At 46.3% G+C, this 24,624-nt stretch overlaps 1 protein-coding gene across 1 annotated transcript in view; it reads right to left on the bottom strand.

Moving 5' to 3' along the window:
• hpse2 (heparanase 2) overlaps nucleotides 1-24,624 on the bottom strand; it is a 521,818-nt gene that overhangs the window by 220,776 nt on the left and 276,418 nt on the right. The window contains exon 4 of the mRNA XM_041209324.1: nucleotides 20,274-20,447. Coding sequence (XP_041065258.1) covers nucleotides 20,274-20,447 — 174 coding nt within the window. The remainder of the gene's footprint in view (nucleotides 1-20,273; nucleotides 20,448-24,624) is intronic.

The following is a 24,624-nucleotide window of genomic DNA, read 5'->3' as shown; positions in this document are numbered from 1 at the left end:
ACTCTCACTAGGCCATCAGGATTACAGTCCACAGGGATCTCACACATTACCAACACAAGGGACATCACCAGTGATTCTCTCACACACACACTTCATCTCTTGTCACATGCTGCACAAGTCACGTCTTCAGCCCTTACATAGGCCCATGCAGCACACACACAAGGCAGGCAAGTTCACCATCTGCTCTGGCATCTGTCAGCTCGCAGTCTATCCATCTGTCTTTACTCAGGAAAAGATCATGCACAACAATGGGGAGAGATCCCAGACCGGAGTAGCAGATGCCATATCTCAGGCCGCTCGCCATCTTTGAGGAGCGGGCAGCAGAGCTGACGGGCGAGGAATGGGACCACCCCTGCACCGAAGGCAAGATCGGTGCCTCCAAACAAGGGAAGATCGGTGTCTCCAAACAAGGCAAGATCAGTGCCTCCAAACAAGGCAAGATCGGTGTCTCCAAACAAGGCAAGATCAGTGCCTCCAAACAAGGCAAGATCGGTGCCTCCAAACAAGGCAAGATCAGTGTCTCCAAACAAGGCAAGATCAGTGCCTCCAAACAAGGCAAGATCGGTGTCTCCAAACAAGGCAAGATCAGTGCCTCCAAACAAGGCAAGATCGGTGTCTCCAAACAAGGCAAGATCAGTGTCTCCAAACAATAGCAAGATCAGTGTCTCCAAACAAGGCAAGATCAGTGCCTCCAAACAAGGCAAGATCGGTGTCTCCAAACAAGGCAAGATCAGTGTCTCCAAACAAGGCAAGATCCTTATCTCCAAACAAGGCAAGATCAGTGCCTCCAAACAAGGCAAGATCGGTGTCTCCAAACAAGGCAAGATCAGTGTCTCCAAACAAGGCAAGATTGATATCTCCAAACAATGGCAAGATCAGTGTCTCCAAACAAGGCAAGATCGGTGTCTCCAAACAAGGCAAGATTGATATCTCCAAACAATGGCAAGATCAGTGCCTCCAAACAAGGCAAGATCCTTTTCTCCAAACAAGGCAAGATCAGTGTCTCCAAACAAGGCAAGATCGGTGTCTCCAAACAAGGCAAGATCAGTATCTCCAAACAAGCCAAGATCGGTGTCTCCAAACAAGGCAAGATCAGTGTCTCCAAACAAGGCAAGATCAGTGTCTCCAAACAAGGCAAGATCAGTGTCTCCAAACAAGGCAAGATCGGTGTCTCCAAACAAGGCAAGATCAGTGCCTCCAAACAAGGCAAGATCGGTGTCTCCAAACAAGGCAAGATCAGTGTCTCCAAACAAGGCAAGATCCTTATCTCCAAACAAGGCAAGATCAGTGCCTCCAAACAAGGCAAGATCGGTGTCTCCAAACAAGGCAAGATCAGTGTCTCCAAACAAGGCAAGATCGGTGTCTCCAAACAAGGCAAGATTGATATCTCCAAACAATGGCAAGATCAGTGCCTCCAAACAAGGCAAGATCCTTTTCTTCAAACAAGGCAAGATCGGTGTCTCCAAACAAGGCAAGATCGGTGTCTCCAAACAAGGCAAGATCAGTATCTCCAAACAAGGCAAGATCGGTGTCTCCAAACAAGGCAAGATCAGTGTCTCCAAACAAGGCAAGATCAGTGTCTCCAAACAAGGCAAGATCAGTGTCTCCAAACAAGGCAAGATCAGTGTCTCCAAACAAGGCAAGATCGGTGTCTCCAAACAAGGCAAGATCGGTGTCTCCAAACAAGGAAAGATCAGTGTCTCCAAACAAGGCAAGATTGATATCTCCAAACAATGGCAAGATCAGTGTCTCCAAACAAGGCAAGATCGGTGTCTCCAAACAAGGCAAGATCAGTGTCTCCAAACAAGGCAAGATTGATATCTCCAAACAAGGCAAGATCAGTGCCTCCAAACAAGGCAGGATCAGTGTCTCCAAACAAGGCAAGATTGATATCTCCAAATAAGGCAAGATCAGTGCCTCCAAACAAGGCAAGATCAGTGCCTCCAAACAAGGCAAGATCAGTGTCTCCAAACAAGGCAAGACTGATATCTCCAAACAAGGCAAGATCAGTGCCTCCAAACAAGGCAAGATCAGTGTCTCCAAACAAGGCAAGATCAGTGCCTCCAAACAAGGCAAGATTGATATCTCCAAACAAGGCAAGATCAATGTCTCCAAACAAGGCAAGATCAGTGCCTCCAAACAAGGCAAGATCAGTGTCTCCAAACAAGGCAAGATCAGTGCCTCCAAACAAGGCAAGATTGATATCTCCAAACAAGGCAAGATCAGTGCCTCCAAACAAGGCAAGATCGGTGTCTCCAAACAAGGCAAGATCAGTGTCTCCAAACAAGGCAAGATTGATATCTCCAAACAATGGCAAGATCAGTGTCTCCAAACAAGGCAAGATCGGTGTCTCCAAACAAGGCAAGATTGATATCTCCAAACAATGGCAAGATCAGTGCCTCCAAACAAGGCAAGATCCTTTTCTCCAAACAAGGCAAGATCGGTGTCTCCAAACAAGGCAAGATCGGTGTCTCCAAACAAGGCAAGATCAGTATCTCCAAACAAGCCAAGATCGGTGTCTCCAAACAAGGCAAGATCAGTGTCTCCAAACAAGGCAAGATCAGTGTCTCCAAACAAGGCAAGATCAGTGTCTCCAAACAAGGCAAGATCGGTGTCTCCAAACAAGGCAAGATCAGTGCCTCCAAACAAGGCAAGATCGGTGTCTCCAAACAAGGCAAGATCAGTGTCTCCAAACAAGGCAAGATCCTTATCTCCAAACAAGGCAAGATCAGTGCCTCCAAACAAGGCAAGATCGGTGTCTCCAAACAAGGCAAGATCAGTGTCTCCAAACAAGGCAAGATTGATATCTCCAAACAATGGCAAGATCAGTGTCTCCAAACAAGGCAAGATCGGTGTCTCCAAACAAGGCAAGATTGATATCTCCAAACAATGGCAAGATCAGTGCCTCCAAACAAGGCAAGATCCTTTTCTTCAAACAAGGCAAGATCGGTGTCTCCAAACAAGGCAAGATCGGTGTCTCCAAACAAGGCAAGATCAGTATCTCCAAACAAGGCAAGATCGGTGTCTCCAAACAAGGCAAGATCAGTGTCTCCAAACAAGGCAAGATCAGTGTCTCCAAACAAGGCAAGATCAGTGTCTCCAAACAAGGCAAGATCAGTGTCTCCAAACAAGGCAAGATCAGTGTCTCCAAACAAGGCAAGATCGGTGTCTCCAAACAAGGAAAGATCAGTGTCTCCAAACAAGGCAAGATTGATATCTCCAAACAATGGCAAGATCAGTGTCTCCAAACAAGGCAAGATCGGTGTCTCCAAACAAGGCAAGATCAGTGTCTCCAAACAAGGCAAGATTGATATCTCCAAACAAGGCAAGATCAGTGCCTCCAAACAAGGCAAGATCAGTGTCTCCAAACAAGGCAAGATTGATATCTCCAAACAAGGCAAGATCAGTGTCTCCAAACAAGGCAAGATCAGTGCCTCCAAACAAGGCAAGATCAGTGTCTCCAAACAAGGCAAGACTGATATCTCCAAACAAGGCAAGATCAGTGTCTCCAAACAAGGCAAGATCAGTGCCTCCAAACAAGGCAAGATCAGTGTCTCCAAACAAGGCAAGATCAGTGCCTCCAAACAAGGCAAGATTGATATCTCCAAACAAGGCAAGATCAGTGTCTCCAAACAAGGCAAGATCGGTGTCTCCAAACAAGGCAAGATTGATATCTCCAAACAATGGCAAGATCAGTGTCTCCAAACAAGGCAAGATCCTTATCTCCAAACAAGGCAAGATCGGTGTCTCCAAACAAGGCAAGATCGGTGTCTCCAAACAAGACAAGATTGATATCTCCAAACAATGGCAAGATCAGTGTCTCCAAACAAGGCAAGATCCTTATCTCCAAACAAGGCAAGATCGGTGTCTCCAAACAAGGCAAGATCGGTGTCTCCAAACAAGGCAAGATCAGTGTCTCCAAACAAGGCAAGATCAGTGTCTCCAAACAAGGCAAGATCAGTGTCTCCAAACAAGGCAAGATCATTGTCTCCAAACAAGGCAAGATCAGTGCCTCCAAACAAGGCAAGATTGATATCTCCAAACAATAGCAAGATCAGTGTCTCCAAACAAGGCAAGATCGGTGTCTCCAAACAAGGCAAGATCAGTGCCTCCAAACAAGGCAAGATCAGTGTCTCCAAACAAGGCAAGATCAGTGTCTCCAAACAAGGCAAGATTGATATCTCCAAACAATGGCAAGATCAGTGTCTCCAAACAAGGCAAGATCGGTGTCTCCAAACAAGGCAAGATTGATATCTCCAAACAATGGCAAGATCAGTGTCTCCAAACAAGGCAAGATCCTTATCTCCAAACAAGGCAAGATCGGTGTCTCCAAACAAGGCAAGATCGGTGTCTCCAAACAAGGCAAGATCAGTATCTCCAAACAAGGCAAGATCGATGTCTCCAAACAAGGCAAGATCGGTGTCTCCAAAAAAGGCAAGATCGGTATCTCCAATCGAGGCAAGATCGGTGTCTCCAAACGAGGCAAGATCCTTATCTCCAAACAAGGCAAGATCGGTGTCTCTAAACAAGACAAGATCGGTGTCTCCAAACAAGGCAAGATTGGTATCTCCAAACAAGGCAAGATCGGTGTCTCCAAACAAGGCAAGATCGGTGTCTCCAAACAAGGCAAGATCGGTGTCTCCAAACAAGGCAAGATCAGTGCCTCCAAACAAGGCAAGATTGATATCTCCAAACAAGGCAAGATCAGTGTCTCCAAACAAGGCAAGATCCTTATCTCCAAACAAGTCAAGATCGGTATCTCCAAACAAGGCAAGATTGGTGTCTCCAAACAAGCCAGTGAAGGTCCACCCAGCACTTTTCAACTACCTGCCGAAACTGTAAGTGCTTTTTAATGTAAATGACTATCCAGCCAATCACTGATTATCTCTTCTCCCTATTACAGCCACCAGCAAGATAGAGGCACACTACCACCAGCCAGCCCTCAGCCTCAGCCCACCTCGGATGAGGATCCTGAAGACCCACTAGATGTAGAGTCATCCCTGCGTTCAGCTGCACCCTCCACCGGCGCTGAGACACACACCTCGGTGGGACCTCGTTTTAGAGCAGGCTCGGGGTCACCATCTGGTGAGCACGGCACAGAAATAGGTTCACAGCAGGCGGAGGCAGTGACAGCCATGGTCACCGACACTCGGACGATTGCTGGAGGCCAGGCTCCTGCTGAGTCCGAGTCTAATAACAAGCCTCTGGAATCGGCCCTCAAAGATAGGCTGGAGCTCCTAGGACAGGCAGGGGAACAGCAGGCAGGGTAGTCAGAGGCTGTCAGCAGATTAGAATGGAGGATGGAGGAGTCTGTCCACATTCTGTCTTATGTCATGGCACCGACATGACAGCGCATTGAGGTCACCATTGGACGAGTGGCATCTGCCACAGAGACCTTGGTCCAGCAGTTTGTGCAGATATGCGCTTGGACCCGCACACCATTGCTCTAGCCATGAGTGGGATCCATCAGTGGCTACGCGAGAGAGTGACGGGGCACCTCGATCTCCTTCCAGGAAACCCTTCTCCTCAAGGAGTCAGGGAAGGGCCCTCGGGCAACTACAGGGAGGAGGAGCATCAGCCAGACATGGGGGCACAATTCACCCAGGACTCTCCTGGGCTGTCCAGCAGCTCCAAGTCCTCTCTTCCTGTGACCCTAAAACTCCAACTGCTCAGGCAGAGGAGGGCGCACCTGCCCCACAGCAGGAGACCCAAAGCAGACCGGGGACGTCCAGGTCTCGGCCCTCCGGAGGTCGCCCGCCAACACCATCACAGGCAACAGGGCATTGCTGTCGTCAGTCTGCCTCCACCTCTGCTGTGGATGTCAGGGGAGCACCAAGACATAGCGGTGGGGTAAGGAAAATTAAGAAATACTGAGAGCAAATGGTGGCACTGTATATACTTTGCACATCTGTAAATATATTTGGCTTATCGGAAAGTCTCATCTCGTGAATGGCTCTTCTGTCTGATGCGATGCTCTGAGGTCATACAAGTGTTCCAGGCGCTCTCTCCTCCTCACTTATCTCCCACCATGTGCCTCAGCTCTATGGCGTCTCGCACAACCTCAGTACAGACAGTCACTTTTCTGCCCACAGCAGTGACGTGACCAAAGACTCTTACAGTATTAACGTGATGAAGGTTGAGCAATGCATTTCTTAGACTTGCGTCAGAGGATCACGTCATGTGGCCTCATGTGTATATATTTTGTCATTTGGTTTATGCTCCTGATGCTGCTGCACTGAAGTCTGGTCAATGTGGACCTGCATTGGAGTCAATCTAACTCGATGCATCTCTCAATGGCCTCCATGTAATGTCTGTCAGGCTTGAGCGTAAGTTACATTTCAAATAATAGTCGAGGATCCCAGGCACTGGTGGCAGCCTGTGTACAGTCCAACATCATCCCTACTGTAGTTCCCATTCATCACCTGCGTAATGCATAGCTATGGACCCAGCTAGCACTAGGTGACTCCTGAAATGTCTGCTGGACTGCAATAACTATGTGAGATCAGAGGAGTTATTTCTAGGCCCCAGATGCTGGACTATTAATTGGGAGGATGCTGCTTTAGACCTGGAGGTCTGGCTAGCGTGACTTGACATAATCCCTGAGCCAGCTCTCCAAAGGGCAACCAACATGGTTATCTGATTATGACAGAGCCAACAGAGACTTAGGTTTCCTTATGTTTATCTGACGCTGTGGAGGCCTCAAATGGGATCAGAGCAAAGCTCCACTCCATCTGCTGTGCGCTCTTTATTATCAACAAAGTTACAAAGTAATGCCCAGATGCAGTGCCAACATTGTCTGACCCACAGGTGCCAAGGTAATGCTGGACGTGAACTTGGCAAACTCCAGACGCAGGCTAGGTGATGAGCGTTTGTCAATGTTCAGGCGATGGTGCTGCTGAAGCTCTCTCTGCGCACACAAAGGTGACCTGACTCTCAGGCTCACACCAGCGACTGAGGGTGACCGACCGCAGCATCCTAAAGAACGATCTCATGCTGGGGACTCAGTATGAGGATGAGGTCAGGGATGGCCTGTGGAGAGATGCCACAGTCCGGATTTGGGTCAGTCCTCAGACCTTCACATGAGAACCAATGATTGACGATTGTTCCTCTTGAGGCACCTTACAGCGTGCCAGGCATTCTGCCATGAGTGCACTGAGGTTTGCCATGCTGCTCCGGCCTGTTGAAGGCTGCCACGGGCAGTGAGATGTTGGCACAAAGCTTGAAAAGATGGCACCATGTCCAATTTCTTCCCAGTCCGCGCTGGTCAACTTCTTTTCCCACAAGAAAATGGCCATCCCAGAGGCTGCCCAGCCGTCCATGGATGAGGTCATCATCACGCAAGATGGTGAATACTCATCCTGAGGTTGGTGACCTTCATTGAGTTGCTGAGGATAGCAAAGAAGGTGTTAATGTCGAGGCATCATGGAGGGCTCCAGCGAAAGTGACTCATATGAACTATACATCCTCATCGTCCTGGAAACCTGTGCCTGTGAGAATCTCACAGGCGCGCCTGCCGTGTTTGGCCCCTGCTGTGTGCTCTTCCTCTGAGGCCTCAACATCTTGGCCCTCATCAGGCTCATCCCTCTCGATGTCCTCCTCATCGGAGGAGATGCGCAGCTCTTCCGTCCCTCCATCTGGAGCGCCAGGTGGCGTAGGGCACAGCAAACCACCACAATGTGGGACACCCTCTTGGGACAGTACTGGAGAAGGTCACCTAGCTGATCCAGGCATTGGAAACACATCTTCAACACGCCAATGCTCTGCTCAATCAATGGGCGTGTCACAGAATGAGCTGCGTTGTACCTCTCCTCTGAAGGACGCTGTGGCTGCTGAACGAACATTATTAGCCACGTCTTTTGGGGGGTAGCTTTTATCATCGATGAGCCAGCCCTGGATACGATGAGGGCTGTAGAAGGTTTGGCACCTGTGAGTACGAGTCATGGGAGCTCCCAGGGTATCTCAGACAGAACTGCATAATCTGCTTTCGATGATGACAGATCAGCTGCACATGGAGAGAGTGGAGGCCTTTTCTGTTGGTGAATCCAGGGAGCTCTTAAAGCCACATGCCTGCAGTCGATGGCGCCCTACACTTGTGGGAAGCCGATGATCGCTGCAAATCCCACTGCTCTGGCAGCCTGGCTGGCTTCACCCAGGGAGAATTGGACATAATTGTGTGTCTTACTGAGTAGGGTGGTATCCTCTCAGAGGATTGTGATAATCCACAGACGTCCCAAGCGGAGCCTGGAATGAACCAGTCATGATAAAGTTGAGTACAGCGTTCACCTTTAGAGCCACTATGGTTGGCCTCTCAGGTTGTACGGTGTCAGATCCTACTGAAGAACATGGCAGGTGTCGGCCACCACATTCCTTGACAAGTGGAGGCATCAGCAGCACCGTCTCTCGCTCGTCTGCAAGTGTCTGAGGTCAGTCCACCCTGGGTGGCACCAGATACCTCCATGGAATTAGTATCTCCCCTTCAGCTTCTGGGTCTTCGTGGGGCCCCACTGGCCCACGTTCCTCAGGGTGAGGCACTTTCCTTAGGCCTGCCTGATGGTGACGGGCTCTCCTCCTCCTCCTCAGTTCCTTGGCAGCCATAAAAAGGCAGCACTGCCGGCCGCCTCCATTCTGCACTCCTCCTCATCTCGGGGTAGGCGGGAGGTTACAATCAGATCAGCCAAGATCTTATTCAATGGCAGAGGAGGCTCCTCGCGGCCTACTCCAGCTCCTAACTCGTACCTTCATATGGTTCATATTGTCTCTGCAGGAAAATTGAACAGAGACATGATTGAACATAACCCTGCAATAATCACTTTCCATCGCCAAGCTAGAGGGCCATTGGGAAGTCCTTGGGCTGACCTCATGCCAGGAATTCTATTCCCAGATCCGTCTTTGTAACTGTCACACACCCTGGAAGTTGACCCCCACCTTCCCAGACGCCACAGGATTCACAGCATTTTCACAAAGTGGGTAGGATCTGGATGAGTACAGCCAGGCGCAATGAGCCTCAACGCAGGGCACTGTCAGTCACTTGGAGGAGACTAGAGCCCAAACTTGCTCTAATGTGTTGACTGTAATTGTTGAGGCGGGTAAAAGCTGAGCCTCTCAGCTGCGGTGTGTAGAGATCTTTGCAGCTTTTGCCATTTGCACTTTAGCCGTTGCCCCTTTACAGTTTGATCCTTCCGACATCTGCGCATTCCTATGTGAGAGAGAAATGGTCATTCATACCCAATCAGCATGTGGCCCCAAGTCACTGTGGATTCTTGTACGAACACACGAATTAGGAGCAGGAGTAGACCACTCGACCCCTCAACCCTTCTCCGCCATTCAATAAGATCATGGCTTATCTAATTTCAATCTCAACTTCACATTCCTGCCTTCCCCCACCCCCACCCCCGAGCCCGATATCTTTTCACCCCCTTGTTTATGAAAAATCTATCTACTTCTGCCTTAAAGATATTCAAAGACTCTGCCTCAACCACCTTTGGGGGAAGAGAATTCCAAAGTCTCGCTACTTTCTGAGAGGAAAATAAAATCCTCATCTCTATCTTAAATGGACGAGCTCTTATTTTTAAACACTGGTCCCTAGTTCTAGGTTCTCCCACAAGGGGAAACATCCTTACCACATCCACCCTGTCAAGTCTTCTCTGGATGTTTCAATCAAGTCACCACTTAATGCTTTAAACTCCAGTGGATACGAGCCTAGTCTGTCCAACCCTTCCTCATAAGACAACCTACCCATTCCACACATTAATCTACTAAACCTTCTCTGAACTGCTTCCAATGCATTTACATCTTTCCTTAAATAAGGAGACCAATACTGTACACAATACTCCTGATGTAGTCTCCCCAATGCCCTGTACAACTGAAGCATTACCTCTCCACTCTTGTTTTCAATTCCCCTCACAATAAATGGTAACATTCTACTAGCTTTGCTCATTCCTTGCTGTACCTGCACACTAACCTTTTGTGATTCATGCATTAAGACACCCAGATCCCTCTGCATCTCAGATCTATGCAATCTCTCACCACTTAGATAATATGCTTTGTTTTTATTTGTCCTGCCAAAATGGACAGCCGCACATTTCCCCACATTTCCCCGCTACCTAACCTATCTATATCTATTTGTAGCCTCCTTTATGTTCCCTTTACAACTTACTTTCCGACCTATCTCTGTATCATCAGCAAGTTTAGCAATCATGCCATCAATCCGTTCATCTAATCATTTATATAAATTGAAAAAAGTTGTGGCCCCAGCACTGATCCCCGTGGCACATTCTGCCAACCAGAAACTGACCCATTTATACCAACTCTGCTTCCTGTTAGCCAGCCAACCTTCTATCCACACCGATATGTTACCCCCTACACCCTGAGATTTTATTTTTCACAATAACCTTTCAAACGCCTTCTGAAAATCTAAGTACAGCACATCCACTGGATCCCCCTTATCCACAGCTCCAGTTACTTCTTCAAAGAACTCCAATAAGCTGGTTAAACACGATTTCCCTTTCACAAAACCATGTTGGCTCGAATTTATCTAAGTGCCCAGTTATAACATCTTTAATAATAGCTTCAATTCTCACGAGGAAGGGCCCCACGAGTTAAGTTGTCCAAATCGTTCAATTGGCATTTGAGTATTCCTAACATGTCTCAGCTGTCCTACCCCCCCTCTACCAGTTTATATTTCACCTCATTTCTATATTTCTTTAGTTCTGATGAAGAGTCATCCGGACTCGAAACGTTAACTGTGTTCCTCTCCGCAGAGGCTGTCAGACCTGCTGAGTTTTTCCAGCTGTTTTTGCTTATGTCTCAGCTGAGCTGTACTTTCCATGTCCTGAAGTGGAAATTATTAGGATGCCCCATTAATCGGCCCAAAAGTGCAGCAGTCGACTCCTCCCTCAAGTCCTCAGACCCCTACCTTGGCAATTCTTTTCCCAAGGTTACTTTTCATCTGCATCGGCTGGTGACACGGTGCTGCTCTGGTTCTACTATGAGACCAGCTTCTAACAGCACCACCACCCCCACTTCATACGTGACCATCCAACTCCCTCCTATCATCCTGAAAGAGCATCATGTGGACCTTTTCCTCCTCCGAACACTCTCCTTCCTCCTCCTGTAATCCTGGAACCCATCATAATTCTGGTGGATATCCCTGTCCCACCCCCCGAACCATTTTCTGTTAATGTGCCCATGTCCCATGTCGACAGAACCTTGTCCCCGACTTGAGGCTTTATGCACAATAATCTACCGAGAACCTACTCCCTGCCCCACCACAGGAGACCATCGAGTACCTGCCCCCTCTTAGTTACCAGTTCCCCATTTACAGGCTGCAGACGCCTCCCCTGACTGTGACTGTGCCATCTATGACCCAGAAACAAGCCACCAACGTCCAGGGCCGAGATGTGTGAGGGACTGACCACTCCATGCTGTACACGACTGACACAGAATGGACAAGCCCTCCCCCTCCCTGGGCTGAGACCAGGACATGCATGCCAGGCACAGCCTTATAGCATGACGCACACGACCCCTTTCACTTATGCCCCCTCTTCCTTCCCTCCCCCATTCATGTGTCTCTGTCCCTTCCCTCCTGGGCTTCAGGAAACCGCACCCCCCCCAGGTCACGTGCCTCTGTTAGCCCCTTCCCTTGCCTCTGTCTTGTCTCCCCCCTCCCTCCCACCCCATCGAGTGTGTGATTATAAACTCCTTGCTCCCCCCTTGCAAAGTTGTGAGGTGAAGTGCAGTTTTATCCGGACGCAATTGGCTCCGGTCTAATTAGCCGCCAAACCAAATGGTTTGGAGCAGGAGGCGCGATTCCAGCCAGCCGGATTTTTTTAATGGGCACTCATGAGATGCAAACGCACGCGGGTACGGCGCCCACCATGGTGCAGCCAGCAACCCGACCCACCATGAAAGGTGGGAGCAGAAAGCTGCGAAGCGTTTACAACGCCGGCGGCAAACTGACCATATGGCGGCACGCCGAAAGTCCCGGTCCCGCCCCATCATGAAGCCTGCCGCTGGCAGGACTGGAAAATCCTGCCCAAAACGGTTGGGTGCCCATTAACTTCGGGGCACTCAGTCAGACAGTTAGAGTGCCTCCTGCTGGTCAATGTTTGCGAATGATACACCGCACCAAAAGTAACGGTCATTAAAATTGTAGGAAGAAGGGTTAACCGCTGGGATGTGTTCATGTATGATATAGATGACGAGGTATCACCGACATCAGTCAGTCATGAGGTAGACTTGAGAGAGCAGGAGATTGGAATGCCATGCCTTGAAACAATATGCCAACTATGTAACCTGTTTAGATGTAGTACTAATAAACAAGCATTAAGCAGATACCAGGACACGACTGCAGTCTGCCTCATAACCAAGTATCGCATCGGGAATCCAAGGCACAAGGACTATCACAGGACAAAAAATGACATGGTTGCTCTCTTTTATAGGTGATGAGGTGGAGTTGGGTTTGAGGGAGGTTGGCAGGGGGAAGGACTCCAGCGATCCCATTGGGTACGAACCCAACCGTTTACTCGCTCTTTTAAAATTGAAATCATCCATTTTCAAAGCCAAATGGCTATAAACAGAAAGTAGTATTGAAAGTAATAAGTAGATAAAAATATTTGGAAGAACTTGACATGATGGAGGGGGGTTACTGTGGAGCATAAAAAGCCCAGCCCATTAATTCCCTGCATGTCAGGGGGATTCAAGGAGCGTAAACTATTTAAAAGCAAAGAGTTCATCCGAAAGGGGCTTTCTGCTGAGCGGGAACATTTTTTCTAGTGAAAAGCTGCTTAAAATAACAGGCCCGGGCATTTTTCATGCTGTCAGAGTTGGGCATTGCAAATGCTAACAGTATAAATACATCACTACACAGTGTAAACACTTAGGGAGCAATGATTTGCAAACTGAAACTCTGCAACTGCTTACTCTGCTTCAGATTAAGCCACTATGATCTCTTCATTAAACATGATCTGTATCACTTTGGTTTGTAAATTGTGATGATGCCTTTGAGTCAGCGCCTCACCATTGGAGTGCTGACTTTCAGATGCAACGTTAAACAGAGGCACCGTCGGCCTGGGAGGTGGAAGTAATAGATCCCACAGCATTAATCTGAAGAAGAACAGGAGAGTTCTTCACAGGGTCCTGGTCAATATCATGAAAGCAGGTTATTTGGCCATTATCACACTGCTGTATGTGGGAGTTTGCTGTGTGCAAATTGGCAGCTGTGTTTCCTACATTTACAGCAGTGACTACACTTCAAAAGTATTTAATTGGCTCTAAAGTGGACTTTGGGACATCGTGAGATTGTGAAAGGCGCTATAGAAATGCAACTCTTTCTTCCTTGCCTGGGAGTGTGTGATGGTTGCCAAATTCTGAGAATGTCCTTAGAAATTGGGGCATTTTAAACTAACCCATAGCCCGTAGGCTGTGCAAGGGAGAAAAAAAATCAAACAAAGGTTCCTGCTTCTCAGTATCTAGTCTAGATGGCAGCCCTGGGTTCAGTTGCCAAGCCCACCGTGTTCAACCACCCACCCAATACCTACTGCTTCAACTTACAAATGAGGGCAGTTTTTTCCAAGTCCATGCCTAATATCAGGGCGTTCAGGCACCAACACCCAACGCCTTCAGAAAGTGACTCTGCAGTAACTAGTGTAGAAGCTACAGCCACTACCCTTATAGGAGGCCAGCACAATAAATCTCTGTAATGGTCAAGAGCTCAAGGTTCTTTCCTGAAACCACAGATTCCTGTTAAAAGAGAAACTGCCCTTGCAGAAAGACCTCCTCCAAATACCGGTCAAGGTGATTCATTTTCATATCCTGTCTTGGGGCATCCGAAATTCCCGAGCACAAGAGTGGGCAGGTCCTTTTAGGGCCTTAAGTTTTGGACATAAATCAGTTTTACTTCAACAAGGCTCATAATTTTGCATCCAAGTAATAATTGGGGACGAATGATGGAGGGGGAAAGCTCGAATGGAGTAGAGTCAATGAGAGTTGTTAATGCTTCTGTTCTGTGTTTGTAGCAGAGTTGTAAACTCGTCACAAAATCACAAAACTATTTGTGATGACAAAATTGTGATGCAAAGGACCAGAGCACTTCTTACCCCATCACTCTTTACATTCGGCCCTCTGTTTGGAGGTTTTTGTCTCTTTCATTTTAACCTTTGAGGGTATTGAATGATCATTCAGTACCATTCAGGCCCAGTCACTAAAAAGAAGTCTCTCTTTTCGTGGCATAGCTTATTCCAAAAAGGACATTTCTTTAATTAGTTTCGGGTAGAACTTGTGGCCCACCATTTGAATAGGCAATAAACAGACAGTCAGGTCTTGGGATCAGAGGGATAATTAAGATTTGCGGATGCTACAGATGAGAGATTTTGAAAAGCGAAGGATGAGGGAAGAATTGGGAGGTATATTATTATTGGGAAATTATGAAAATGCACTGGGTACAAAAGAGATTCCTGGACCCAGTGATTTTATACTGTAATTGGATGCTGAGTGCAACTATGGGGAACTTGATGTGTGTATATTTAATTGTTGGTAGCATTTTTCTTGATTTTTACTTGCCTGAGAGTGTTTCAGTTGATTTAGTATTGCTATTCTGTTTATTTTGCACATTCCTCAAGTTACATTTGTTTAATTTGCAATAATTCAATGACTCATACTCTGCAAGTTTAATGTCCACGTGAAGCCAAAACCACTTTCGGCCGACACCAAACTTGGCTTGTAAATTAAAAGTATTAAGACTGAAGTGAAGTGGAGTGAGACTGCTTGGAGGAAGCCAGACCTGAATCCGGCTTCAGCCGACACTACAGTTGTCTTGTGAACAGAGCATAAATATTAAAATTAAATATCTTTTGCAGGAAAGGGAAGGACCTGCTTCTACAGGAATGGGGCAGAAGAAAGCAGGGAACATGAAAGGCCATTTGGCCCATCAAGCTTGCCCTTTCTATAGACTGATGACAACCTGCACTAACATGGGCACGACGCAATAGATTTAATCTCCTGAGACAAATTGCTGTACAAACTCTCCCAAAATACCACATTTGATTAAGAAAACAAAACTCTAGAACTTTTTTTATTCATTCTCAAGATGTGGGTGTCAATGTCAAGACCAGGAAGTACTGCCCACCCTAAGTGCCCTTGAGATGGTGGTGTTGAACCACCTTCTTGAATATCAATGGGTGGTTTGGAAGGCAGTTAAGAGTCAACATCTCTCTGGGTCTGGAGTCACATATAAGACAGACTAGGTAAAGACAGCAGATTTCTTTCCCTTAAAGCACATTAGATACCAGGTGAGTATTCGTGACACTCCAGTAGTTTCACAGTCACTGTTACAAGTGCTAGAAAGGTGGACCAGACAGAAAGGATCACGGACTGCAAACAAGAAAATGCCTGATATTCCGCTCAATTTATGGATGGACAATCTGGTGGACTCCACTATGGGCCTGCAATCCTTCCCAAACTATTCTCTTCTACTTGCTGCACCAGCGCAGTTAAATACACTAGGTGCAATAGAAAGAAATACGTCCCCAAAATGTCCTGAAATAAAAGCACTACTTTAAACAGGACATTAAGAACAATCCTCATGTTCCCTCTTTACATCTGGATCTAAAGTCTGCGGTGGTAAAATAAAGCCGTATGATATTTGAAATGGATTTAACCTGACATCAATCTTTTCGCAAGAACAACGTGAACCTCTTTCGCCAATCCTAGCCACTTGTAAAACGTCATTGTGATCCCTCCTCTATCCGTTCCCTCTCCTCCGACTCTTGCCATCCCTCTCCCCCTCAGGTATGTGCTTCCCAGGGATATATCTGAAGGTGAGTGTCGCGTGTTCCATTTTAAAATGTGACTGACAGCCGAATCCTCTGGGCTGTAGCTCAAAGGGATTAGGGTTGTCAATGCTGGATGCTGAGAGATAAAGCAAAGTGTCCGAGAAGTACAAAAATATCCTTTAAGTATTCCGTGTTGAATATCCGAGTGGTATTAACTCAGGTCTTGTTGCTGAGCGCCATTCTTCATCGGAATCGTTTCTTACAGATGACACTTATCTGCACTCACCCTTTAAAACAAATACATTCCAAAGATCATCAAGCACATCGTTGTTTGACAAAACTGTCATGACTTGGAGCAAAATGAGGTGTGCCTGCTCTGATCGGTGGTTAGACGGAATGCTTTTTTTAAATTCATTTTTGGGATGTGGGTGTCGCTGGCTGGGCCCAGCATTTATTTCCCATCCCTAATTGCCCCTTGAGAAGGTGGTGGTGAGCTGTCTTCTTGAACCGCTGCAGTCCAGGTGGGGTAGGTGCTCCCACTGTTGGGGAGGGAGTTCCTAGATTTTGACCCAGCGACAGTGAAGGAACGGCGATATATTTCCAAGTCAGGATGGTGGGTGACTTGAAGGGGAACTTCCAGGTGATGGTGTTCCCATCCATCTGCTGCCCCTGTCCTTCTAGATAGTAGCGGTTGTGGGTTTAAAAGGTGCTGTCAAAGGAGCCCTGGTGAGTTTCCAGAGTGCATTTTGTAGATGGTACACACTGCTGCTACTGTGTGTCAGTGGTGCAGGTAGTAAATATTTGTGGATATGGTGCCAATCAAGCGGGCTGCTTTGTCCTGGACAGTGTCCAGCTTCTTGGGTGTTGTGGGAGCTGCACTCACCCAGGCAAGTGCAGAGTATTCCATCACACTCCTGACTTGTGCCTTGTAGATGGTGGACAGGCTTTGGGGAGTCAGGAGCTGAGTTAATCATCGCAGGATTCCCAGCCTCTGACCTGCTCTTGCGGCCACAGTATTTATATGGCTAGTCCAGTTCAGTTTCTGGTCAATGGTAACCCCCAGGATGTTGATAGTGGGGGATTCAGCAATGATAATGTTATTGACTGTCATGTGGTGATGGTTAAATTCTCTCTTGTTGGAGATGGTCGCTGCCTGGCACTTGTGTGGAGCGAATGATACAGTGCAGCCATGAACTGAAGGACTCAAGGAACCAAATGACCTACTCTGATTCCTATTCTTACCATAATGCCTACGTGCCAAGGCAGTGCCTCCTTAAGAGTTGTAAACAACTTCAGGGTTCGCACAACTGCTTCATCCAGCAGCAGAGAAAGGGTCTGGTCTGCTCAGTCTAAAGGTCTTTATTTATTTCAACTCACTTATACAACAAAGCTCAGTATGTCAGAATGAATGGATTACACTGAAGGAAGTTTGTGGTCTTCCAGGAACTGATATAACTCAAACTCCCAGGAACCTTCCTTTTTCCACTGATGTCTAATGATCAGAGCTAAACTAAAATAAACCCTTCTTCAAAGTGCTTTGCCTCATCTTGAGCATTAGACGTTGTTAACCCAGTGAGTATTTGTATCCCCTTTCAGCCACGACCTTTTAGAAAGGTCAGAAAGGTTTCACGATGCAAAGTCTCTGTCAGTCTAGTCTGGTGCGTCACTGCGTCAAGTCTAACTGAGACCATGAACAGATGTAATGTCTCACCAATTGGTGGAGCATTAACCCAGCACCATTGCGAGTTTGCCATTAAACTTGGCGTTGCTCTAACAGCAGGGACATAACATTAAAATAACTGATAGTCCTGCTTTGATCAAATGCTAGTGTTTGCCTGTGTGGGTGAACTCAACACACACAGTGGGCAGAATTTTCCCCTTGTCGGATGGGAGGGCCCGGGACTAAATTAATGTCCAACCAGCTTGAAACCCGCTCTCAGCACTGCCGGGGTGGGGGGGAGCGTGGAAACTTGCGCACGCGTTGGGGAGGTGCGCGCAGTAACAGCTCCCTGAAGCACAGAGCTGCCTCAGGGAACTGAAAAAATTTGAAACTAAAAAATAAAGAATCGTAACAATGCTAATAACATGTCCCCTCGTGTGACTCTGACTCATGAGCAGGACGGCATGTTAGAAATGAGTTAGAAAAGTTTTTTTTTAAAATCACTGAGCGAAAACTCATCCCGCCCGTGGATGATGTTTTGCAAAAAGTCCAAAGGCCGCTTGGCCTTTTCGCCTGCCCGCCAACTCTAAGGTTGGACAGGCAGTGAAAAGGTTCAATTAATTGGAACTTTACTGGCCTTAATAGGCCCGTTAATTGGCGCGGAGGGACTGGCAACTCCTGTCCGCACCTGCCGACCGAAATGTCGCGCCAGTACGCGATGAAGGCACCAGACATCGTCGCGCATCATTTTACACCTGTTCGGGTTGGGTACCGCCTGCTCGGCGAGCACAATACTCTGCCCAGTGTGTATGAATGCCAGCAGCACCCACCCAGGCCCAGGGAGCACCACGTCACTCTCCACTTCAATCTGGGTTAATCTAGATTTCAGATTTCAGCCCCTATGCTTTTGCATTGAGATGGTAGGTTCTCCAGTCAATGACGTTACCAGCTGTAGACGGGGTTGCTACTCCCTCCCACCTTGCCCTGGAATCCACAGGGATTAAAGATTAATTCGGAGGATTGTGAGAAGGGGGAAAAAAAATCATAGTGGCTTTTGTTTTCTCATTTTCTCCGGACATTTTTTGTTTATTTGTATTAAAAACTGGAAGAGTTGAGGGAGTGGGGAGCAGGATGGGGGGTGGGTGGTGGGGGTAAAGTTTGTTTGACTGTGATGAATTATTCAGTTGAGTTCATGATGAATTTGTTTCTCACTGGTGTAGCATTCCCAGTTAGCCTTGGGGATGAATGTGTTGGATAGACCAATGGTGGGAGCATGAGACTGGGAGTTTTTTATCGATTGTGGGATGTGGGTGTCGGTGGCTAGGCCAGCATTTACTACCCATCATTAATTGCCCTTGAGAAGGTGGTGGTGAGCTGCCTTCTTGAACCGCTGCAGTCCATGTGGTGTATGTACAGCCACAGTGTTGTTAGGGAGGGAGTCCCAGGAGTTGTGGGGGTGGGGTGGTGGGGTGTGTGTAGCATGCCATGCACTGAAGTACTTAGGAACACATCCAACCAGAATTGGGCACCTAGCCATAACTTGCCTCGTTTTCTAGAATAACTAAAAACCACTCTTTTTGAGAACTCGGAAGCAGGTGTGCACTGCCATTTGGGAAAATCAGGGTATTTCCCGAATCTCTTGTTAAAGGTTCTACGGCACTATTGTTAGCTCTCCCCTTTTCCCAGGCAAATCTCCTTCTGGGGAACAAATGCACTCCTGTATGAAAGGAAGAATGGAATGAGAAAAGTCCATGAGACCATTCATCCCAGGGTTCACACAGGCTCCACTGTAACCTGTGGTCAATCCACCCAATCTTCCAAGCAAAGATTCTAAAAGGCCCACCCTCAGCTAAAGTAAAGCCATCCTCTAGAATGCCTACTTAAGCTTGCAGTCTACATCTTAGCTTCCAGACTTTATGATTTTGCCTTTTGATGTTAAGTGTGAGCTGCTCCAGCTGCTGACATCTGTAAATCTCCCAGGCGTTTCCAATGGCCAGCTGACTGGGAAATCTCTTTACATTCACTTTGCACCAGACGCAGACCCTACTACGGTGAGTATCTAGCTCAAGTATTGCAAAATCATTCCCCGACACTTAATTGTGCGCTGGGTGGTTTCACACCCGGATTACACTTTGCAGTTTGTGTGGCTATGGGAGAGAAAAGCCTTCATAGCTGCGCAAAAAGTAACCATTCTTACACAGAGGCCATGTTGCTAACATTACATCAAATTACATAGAAGTTACAGCACAGAAACAGGCCATTCAGTCTATGCCTGTGTACATGCTGCACACGAGCTTCTTCCAACTATACTTCCTCTCACCTTACCAGCATATCCTCCTATTCCTTTCTCTCTCGTGTACTTATCAAGCTTCCCCTTAATGTAATTTGCCTCAACTACTCCCCGTGGTGGCAATTGCCATGTTCTATTCCCTCAATCATTAAGGAAGTTTCCTTGATTCATTGGTGACCATCTTATGTTTATTGCTCTTAGTTTTGGACCCCCCCCCCACAAGTAGAAACATCTGATCTACGTCTACCCTATCAAACCCATTCGGAACGTTAAAGATCCCTCTCAGTTTACCTCTTAGCCTTCTCTCTTTTGGAGGAAACAGTTCCAGCCTGTCGAATCTCCCCTTATAGGTATAAACCCACAGTTCTGTTATTATTCTAGTAAATCTATTTTGCGCCTACTCCTGTGCCTCTTTGTCCTTTCTCTGTAATAGCTAAGCTATCAAACCTAACGTCACATGGCGCTATGAACACAAATCAACGTACTCAAGGAGGTTCATGGGAGGTGAGGGAGGAAAGTGGAACTTGCTAACCGGACAGAGAAGCTCACTTACCATTCCCAAGCTCCCAGGATATATTATACTTCTTGCCGGCACAGTACTTGAGGAGACTCAGGCCACTGGAACCATTCCAGGAGTTGTCAGGATTCCGCAGCAGGGCGTTCAAGCCAAGGATCAGATGCAGGCCAGAGCACTCGGCGAAGTTGTAGAGTTTGTCTAGAGACCTGGCTGGGTAAAAACGAGCTACAGTTGAAATCTGGCCGTAAATCTCGAAAAGGAAAACTACCGATCAGTTGTGCAAATTTCTGTGGTGAGGTGGCAGGGGTAGTTTCCAATCACCCCACCGTAACATTGACCAGCAGCAACCCAGCAAGGAACCTCAAAACGGGTGACATTTAGGTCATTTCAATAACATCTTTATGGATCCTCTACCAAAGTTAAGATCAGTGATTGGGAGAACCCTGCCATGTAAAGTACTGTAGGAGAAAACCAATTTATTCGGAAAAATGTGTTAGTAATAACATAGTCCTCACCCTGCACTCACTCCACACCCTTCCCAAACAAAAGCTTCTGTAGCATTTATGCAGACTGGACCCTAATGATTAGATAACCATGATGAAAATAGCGTGTGCAGTACCCATCCTACTGAACTTTGAATATAACATAGAGGCAAAGTGTGAAGTGGCTGCACTGGGTTAGTACACCAGGGTAAATGCCCTGGTCCATTGGGTCAGTGATGCAAGAGTTGAAATTAAGACTCTCGAGGACCGGGAACCTAACCAAAAGCAGACTAAAATGGTCTTGACGAGAAAGAGTAACAGCTTCTTTTAATTATTATGCCACGTTTAAATGAGGACATTTATCATTTACATAAACTGGGTTCGGACTGAATGCTCCGACCAACAGCAGAATGAGAGCAAGGAAAGCAACATGATTGGTGCAGCTAGGAATTGGTCTGGGTCTTTTCAGTCCAGTTTTGCAGTGCGTTTTTAGCATTAGGTTTCATCATTAATCTTTCTTGCATTTAGAATGTTTTGTTTTTTCATTTTCCCTTTTCTTAATGGGAGGTAAAGATTACATGTAGTTTAAAAGCATGAAGCAAAGGAAAATAGCCAGAAGATCTATTAGCACAGGGGGACGCTATATTAGACTTGGCATTGTGTAATGTGACAGGATTAATTAATGACCTCAGAGGGAAGGCACGCCTAGGTAGCAGCGACCACAATATGGTTGAATTTTACATCCAGTTTGAAAGGGAGAAGAGTGGGTCTAAGACTAGTATTTTAAACATAATTAAGAGCAACTACGTGGGCATGAAAGCTGAGCTAGCTGAAGTGAACTGGGATACTAGGCTGAGGCATAGATCAATAGAGAAGCAGTGGCAGACATTTATAGAGATATTACAGAGTACTCAGAATAAGTATATTCCTACTGTAAAGAAAAATTCTAAGGGGAGGACCCACCATCTGTGGTTAACTATAGTTAAGGAAAGCATCAAACATTAGGAAAAAGCATACATTCCTACAAAAAGAGACACGCCTAAGATTTTCATCTTGCACTCATCAGGACACTCACAAGAATACCGATATAAGGGGGAAAACAATTTATGCTGTATGTGAAGAGAATGCTGATTGGTTGACAAGTGGTGTTGCCATGGAGAATGCACCACTGATGGTGACTGACAGATAACTGCCAAGCATTGTTTGAAATTTAAACCAGGCAGTTTGTACCTGATTGGTCAAGGCATTGCCCTGAGGAATAAGTCAGTGAATGGCTGCCACTTATTTTGTTTAGCTGAAACAGGCGCAATGTGTGTACATGTTCTTTCTGTCTGCAAAGAACAGGGCCCTGTGTATTAATATATATAGCTTCCAGCAAACGCAAATGTGCCACATTGTGAGCCCGACTGACTATCTTAAATTGCTTGTCAGCGTAATTCTTAGCACATTGAGGATTATTTAGTGAATATCGTCCAGTCGCAGAATCACATCTAATGTTGGACACTGTGTTTTGAGTTTTGCAAGTATGGGCTGATTGGGTACGATCTGTACCCTGCCCGTTGCGAACAATGGCTGGGACATACTGTTTGATACAATTTGGCAATCTTTCAGACATATGGCTACATACTTAGCTGAAACTGAAATTCAAATACCATATTACTCATTTGTGTGATAGGTAGAACATCTTTCTGGCTTGACAGCATATAACTGCACAAGGAAGAGTGACAGGTCAGGATACAAAGAATGGCAGAGAATGGCTTAAAAGTTAATCAGGAGAAAGAAATTAGAGTATGAGAGGGAGCTAGCTAGAAATATAAAAATGGATAGCAAGAGTTTCTGCAGGTATTTAAAAAGGAAAAGAGTAAGTAAAGTGAGTGTTGATCCTCGAGAGAGTGACAGTGGTGACTTAGCAGTGGATAATAAAGAAATGGTGGATGAAATGAACAAATATTTTGCTTCTCTCTTCACTAGAGAGGATTCAAAAAATATTCCAGTAATGGCTGCAAATCAGGAGGTGGAGGTGAGAGGGGAACTTGGTGGAATTTCAATCACTAGGGAAGCGGTACTGAGCAAACTGAGGGAGCTGCAGCTGACAAGTCTCCAGGTCCCGATGGACTTCATCCTAGGCTCTTAAAAGAGGTGGCTAATGAGGTAATAGATGTGTTGGTGTTAATTTTCCAAAATTCGCTAGATTCTGGAAAGGTTCCATCAGAGTGGAAAGTAGCAAATATAACCGTTGTATTCAAGAAGGGAGCGAGATGAAAAGCAGGAAACTATAGGCCAGTTAACCTGATGTCTGTCATGGGGAGGGTGTTAGGATTGATCATAAGGAGGTTATAGCTGGGCACTTAGAAAAAAATCAAGGCAATCAGGAAGAATCAGCATGGTTTTGTGAAAGGGAGATCATGTTTAACCAATTTATTGGAGTTCTTTGAAGGAGTAACATGTGCTGTGAATAAAGGGGACCCTGTAGATTTTTATGCTCCCCTTTTAGGCATTTGATAAGGTGCCACATCAAAGGTTATTGCGAAAATAAAAGCTCATAGTGTAGGGGGTAACATATTAGCATGGGTAGAAGATTGGCTGGCAGGGAACAGAGAGTATGCATAAATGGGTCTTTTTCTGATTGGCAGGAGGTGACAAGTGGAGTCCCGCAGGGATCTGTGCTGGGGCCTCAACTTTTTACAATTTACATCAATGACTTAGGTGAGGGGAGTGCAGGCATGGTAGCTAAATTTGCAGATGTTGCAAAGCTAGGTAGGAAAGTATGTTGTGAAGAGGATATATGGGGTTATAGATGGTTATAGGTAGGTTGAGTGAGTGGGCAAAAATCTGGCAAATAGAATATAATATGGCAAAATGTAAAGTTGTTCACTTTTGCAGTAAGAATAGAAAAGCAGAGTGTTAGTTGAACAGCTGCAGAATTCTGAGGTACCGAGGGATCTAGGTGTTCTAGTGCATGACTCATAAAATGGTACAGCAAGTAATTAAGAAGGCTCGTGGAATGCTGCCCTTTATTACGAGAGGAATTGAACATAAAAGTAAGGATAAGAGCAAAATATTGCTGATGCTGGAGATCTGAAATGAAAACGGAAAACGCTGGAAAAAGTCAGCATCTGTGGAGAGAGAAAGAGGGTTAATGTCTCGAGTTTGTATGACTCGGAGCTAAAGAGACGCAGGTATGTGATGGATTTTATACTATTTATGAGGGGTGGAGCAGAATAGAAGGTCAGGAGAGTGAAAAGCAGGAACCTGCTGAGTTTTTCCAGGTATTTCTGTTTTTTGTTTAGGAACTTTTGCTTGATTTTTCCTCCCTTGTCCCAGCCCAGGGGGTTATGAGCTGGGTTAAAATGCCCTCACTTTGAAAGACATTCTCAGGATTTGGCAACCATCAGACACGCCCAGACAAGAAAGAAGAAAGATTTGCATTTAGCTAGAGCCTTTCCACAAGCTCATGACATCCCAAAGCACTTTACAGATAATGAAGCACTTCTGATAGGCAGCCAGCCAATTTGTGTACAGCAAGTGCCCATAATGACCAATATGGTCATTTCCTTTATTCTTTCATAGGATGTGGCGACCGTCTCCACAGGTATTCTGCTTTAAGTGATGTTGGTTGAGAGATAAATGCCATTTTTCTGAAAAAAGAGGCATGCTGTTGAAACTTTTCATCTTGCACTCTTCAGGACAGATACAAGGGGAGGCAGTGGTGTAGTGGTATTGTCACTGGAGTGGTATTCCAAAGGCCCAGGGTAATTCTCTGGGGACCTGGGTTCAAATCCCACTGTGGCCAATGGTGTAATTTGAATTAGAATTTGAATTAAAAGTCTGATGATGAGCATGAAACCATTGTCAACTGTTGTAAAAACCCATCTTGGTTCACTAATGCCCTTTAGGGAAGGAAA

Source organism: Carcharodon carcharias, chromosome 17, assembly GCF_017639515.1.
Source record: "Carcharodon carcharias isolate sCarCar2 chromosome 17, sCarCar2.pri, whole genome shotgun sequence".
Classification (NCBI taxonomy): Eukaryota; Metazoa; Chordata; class Chondrichthyes; order Lamniformes; family Lamnidae; genus Carcharodon; species Carcharodon carcharias.
The sequence above is the reverse complement of the archived record's forward strand: the minus strand, read 5'-3'. Positions and strand labels throughout refer to the sequence as shown.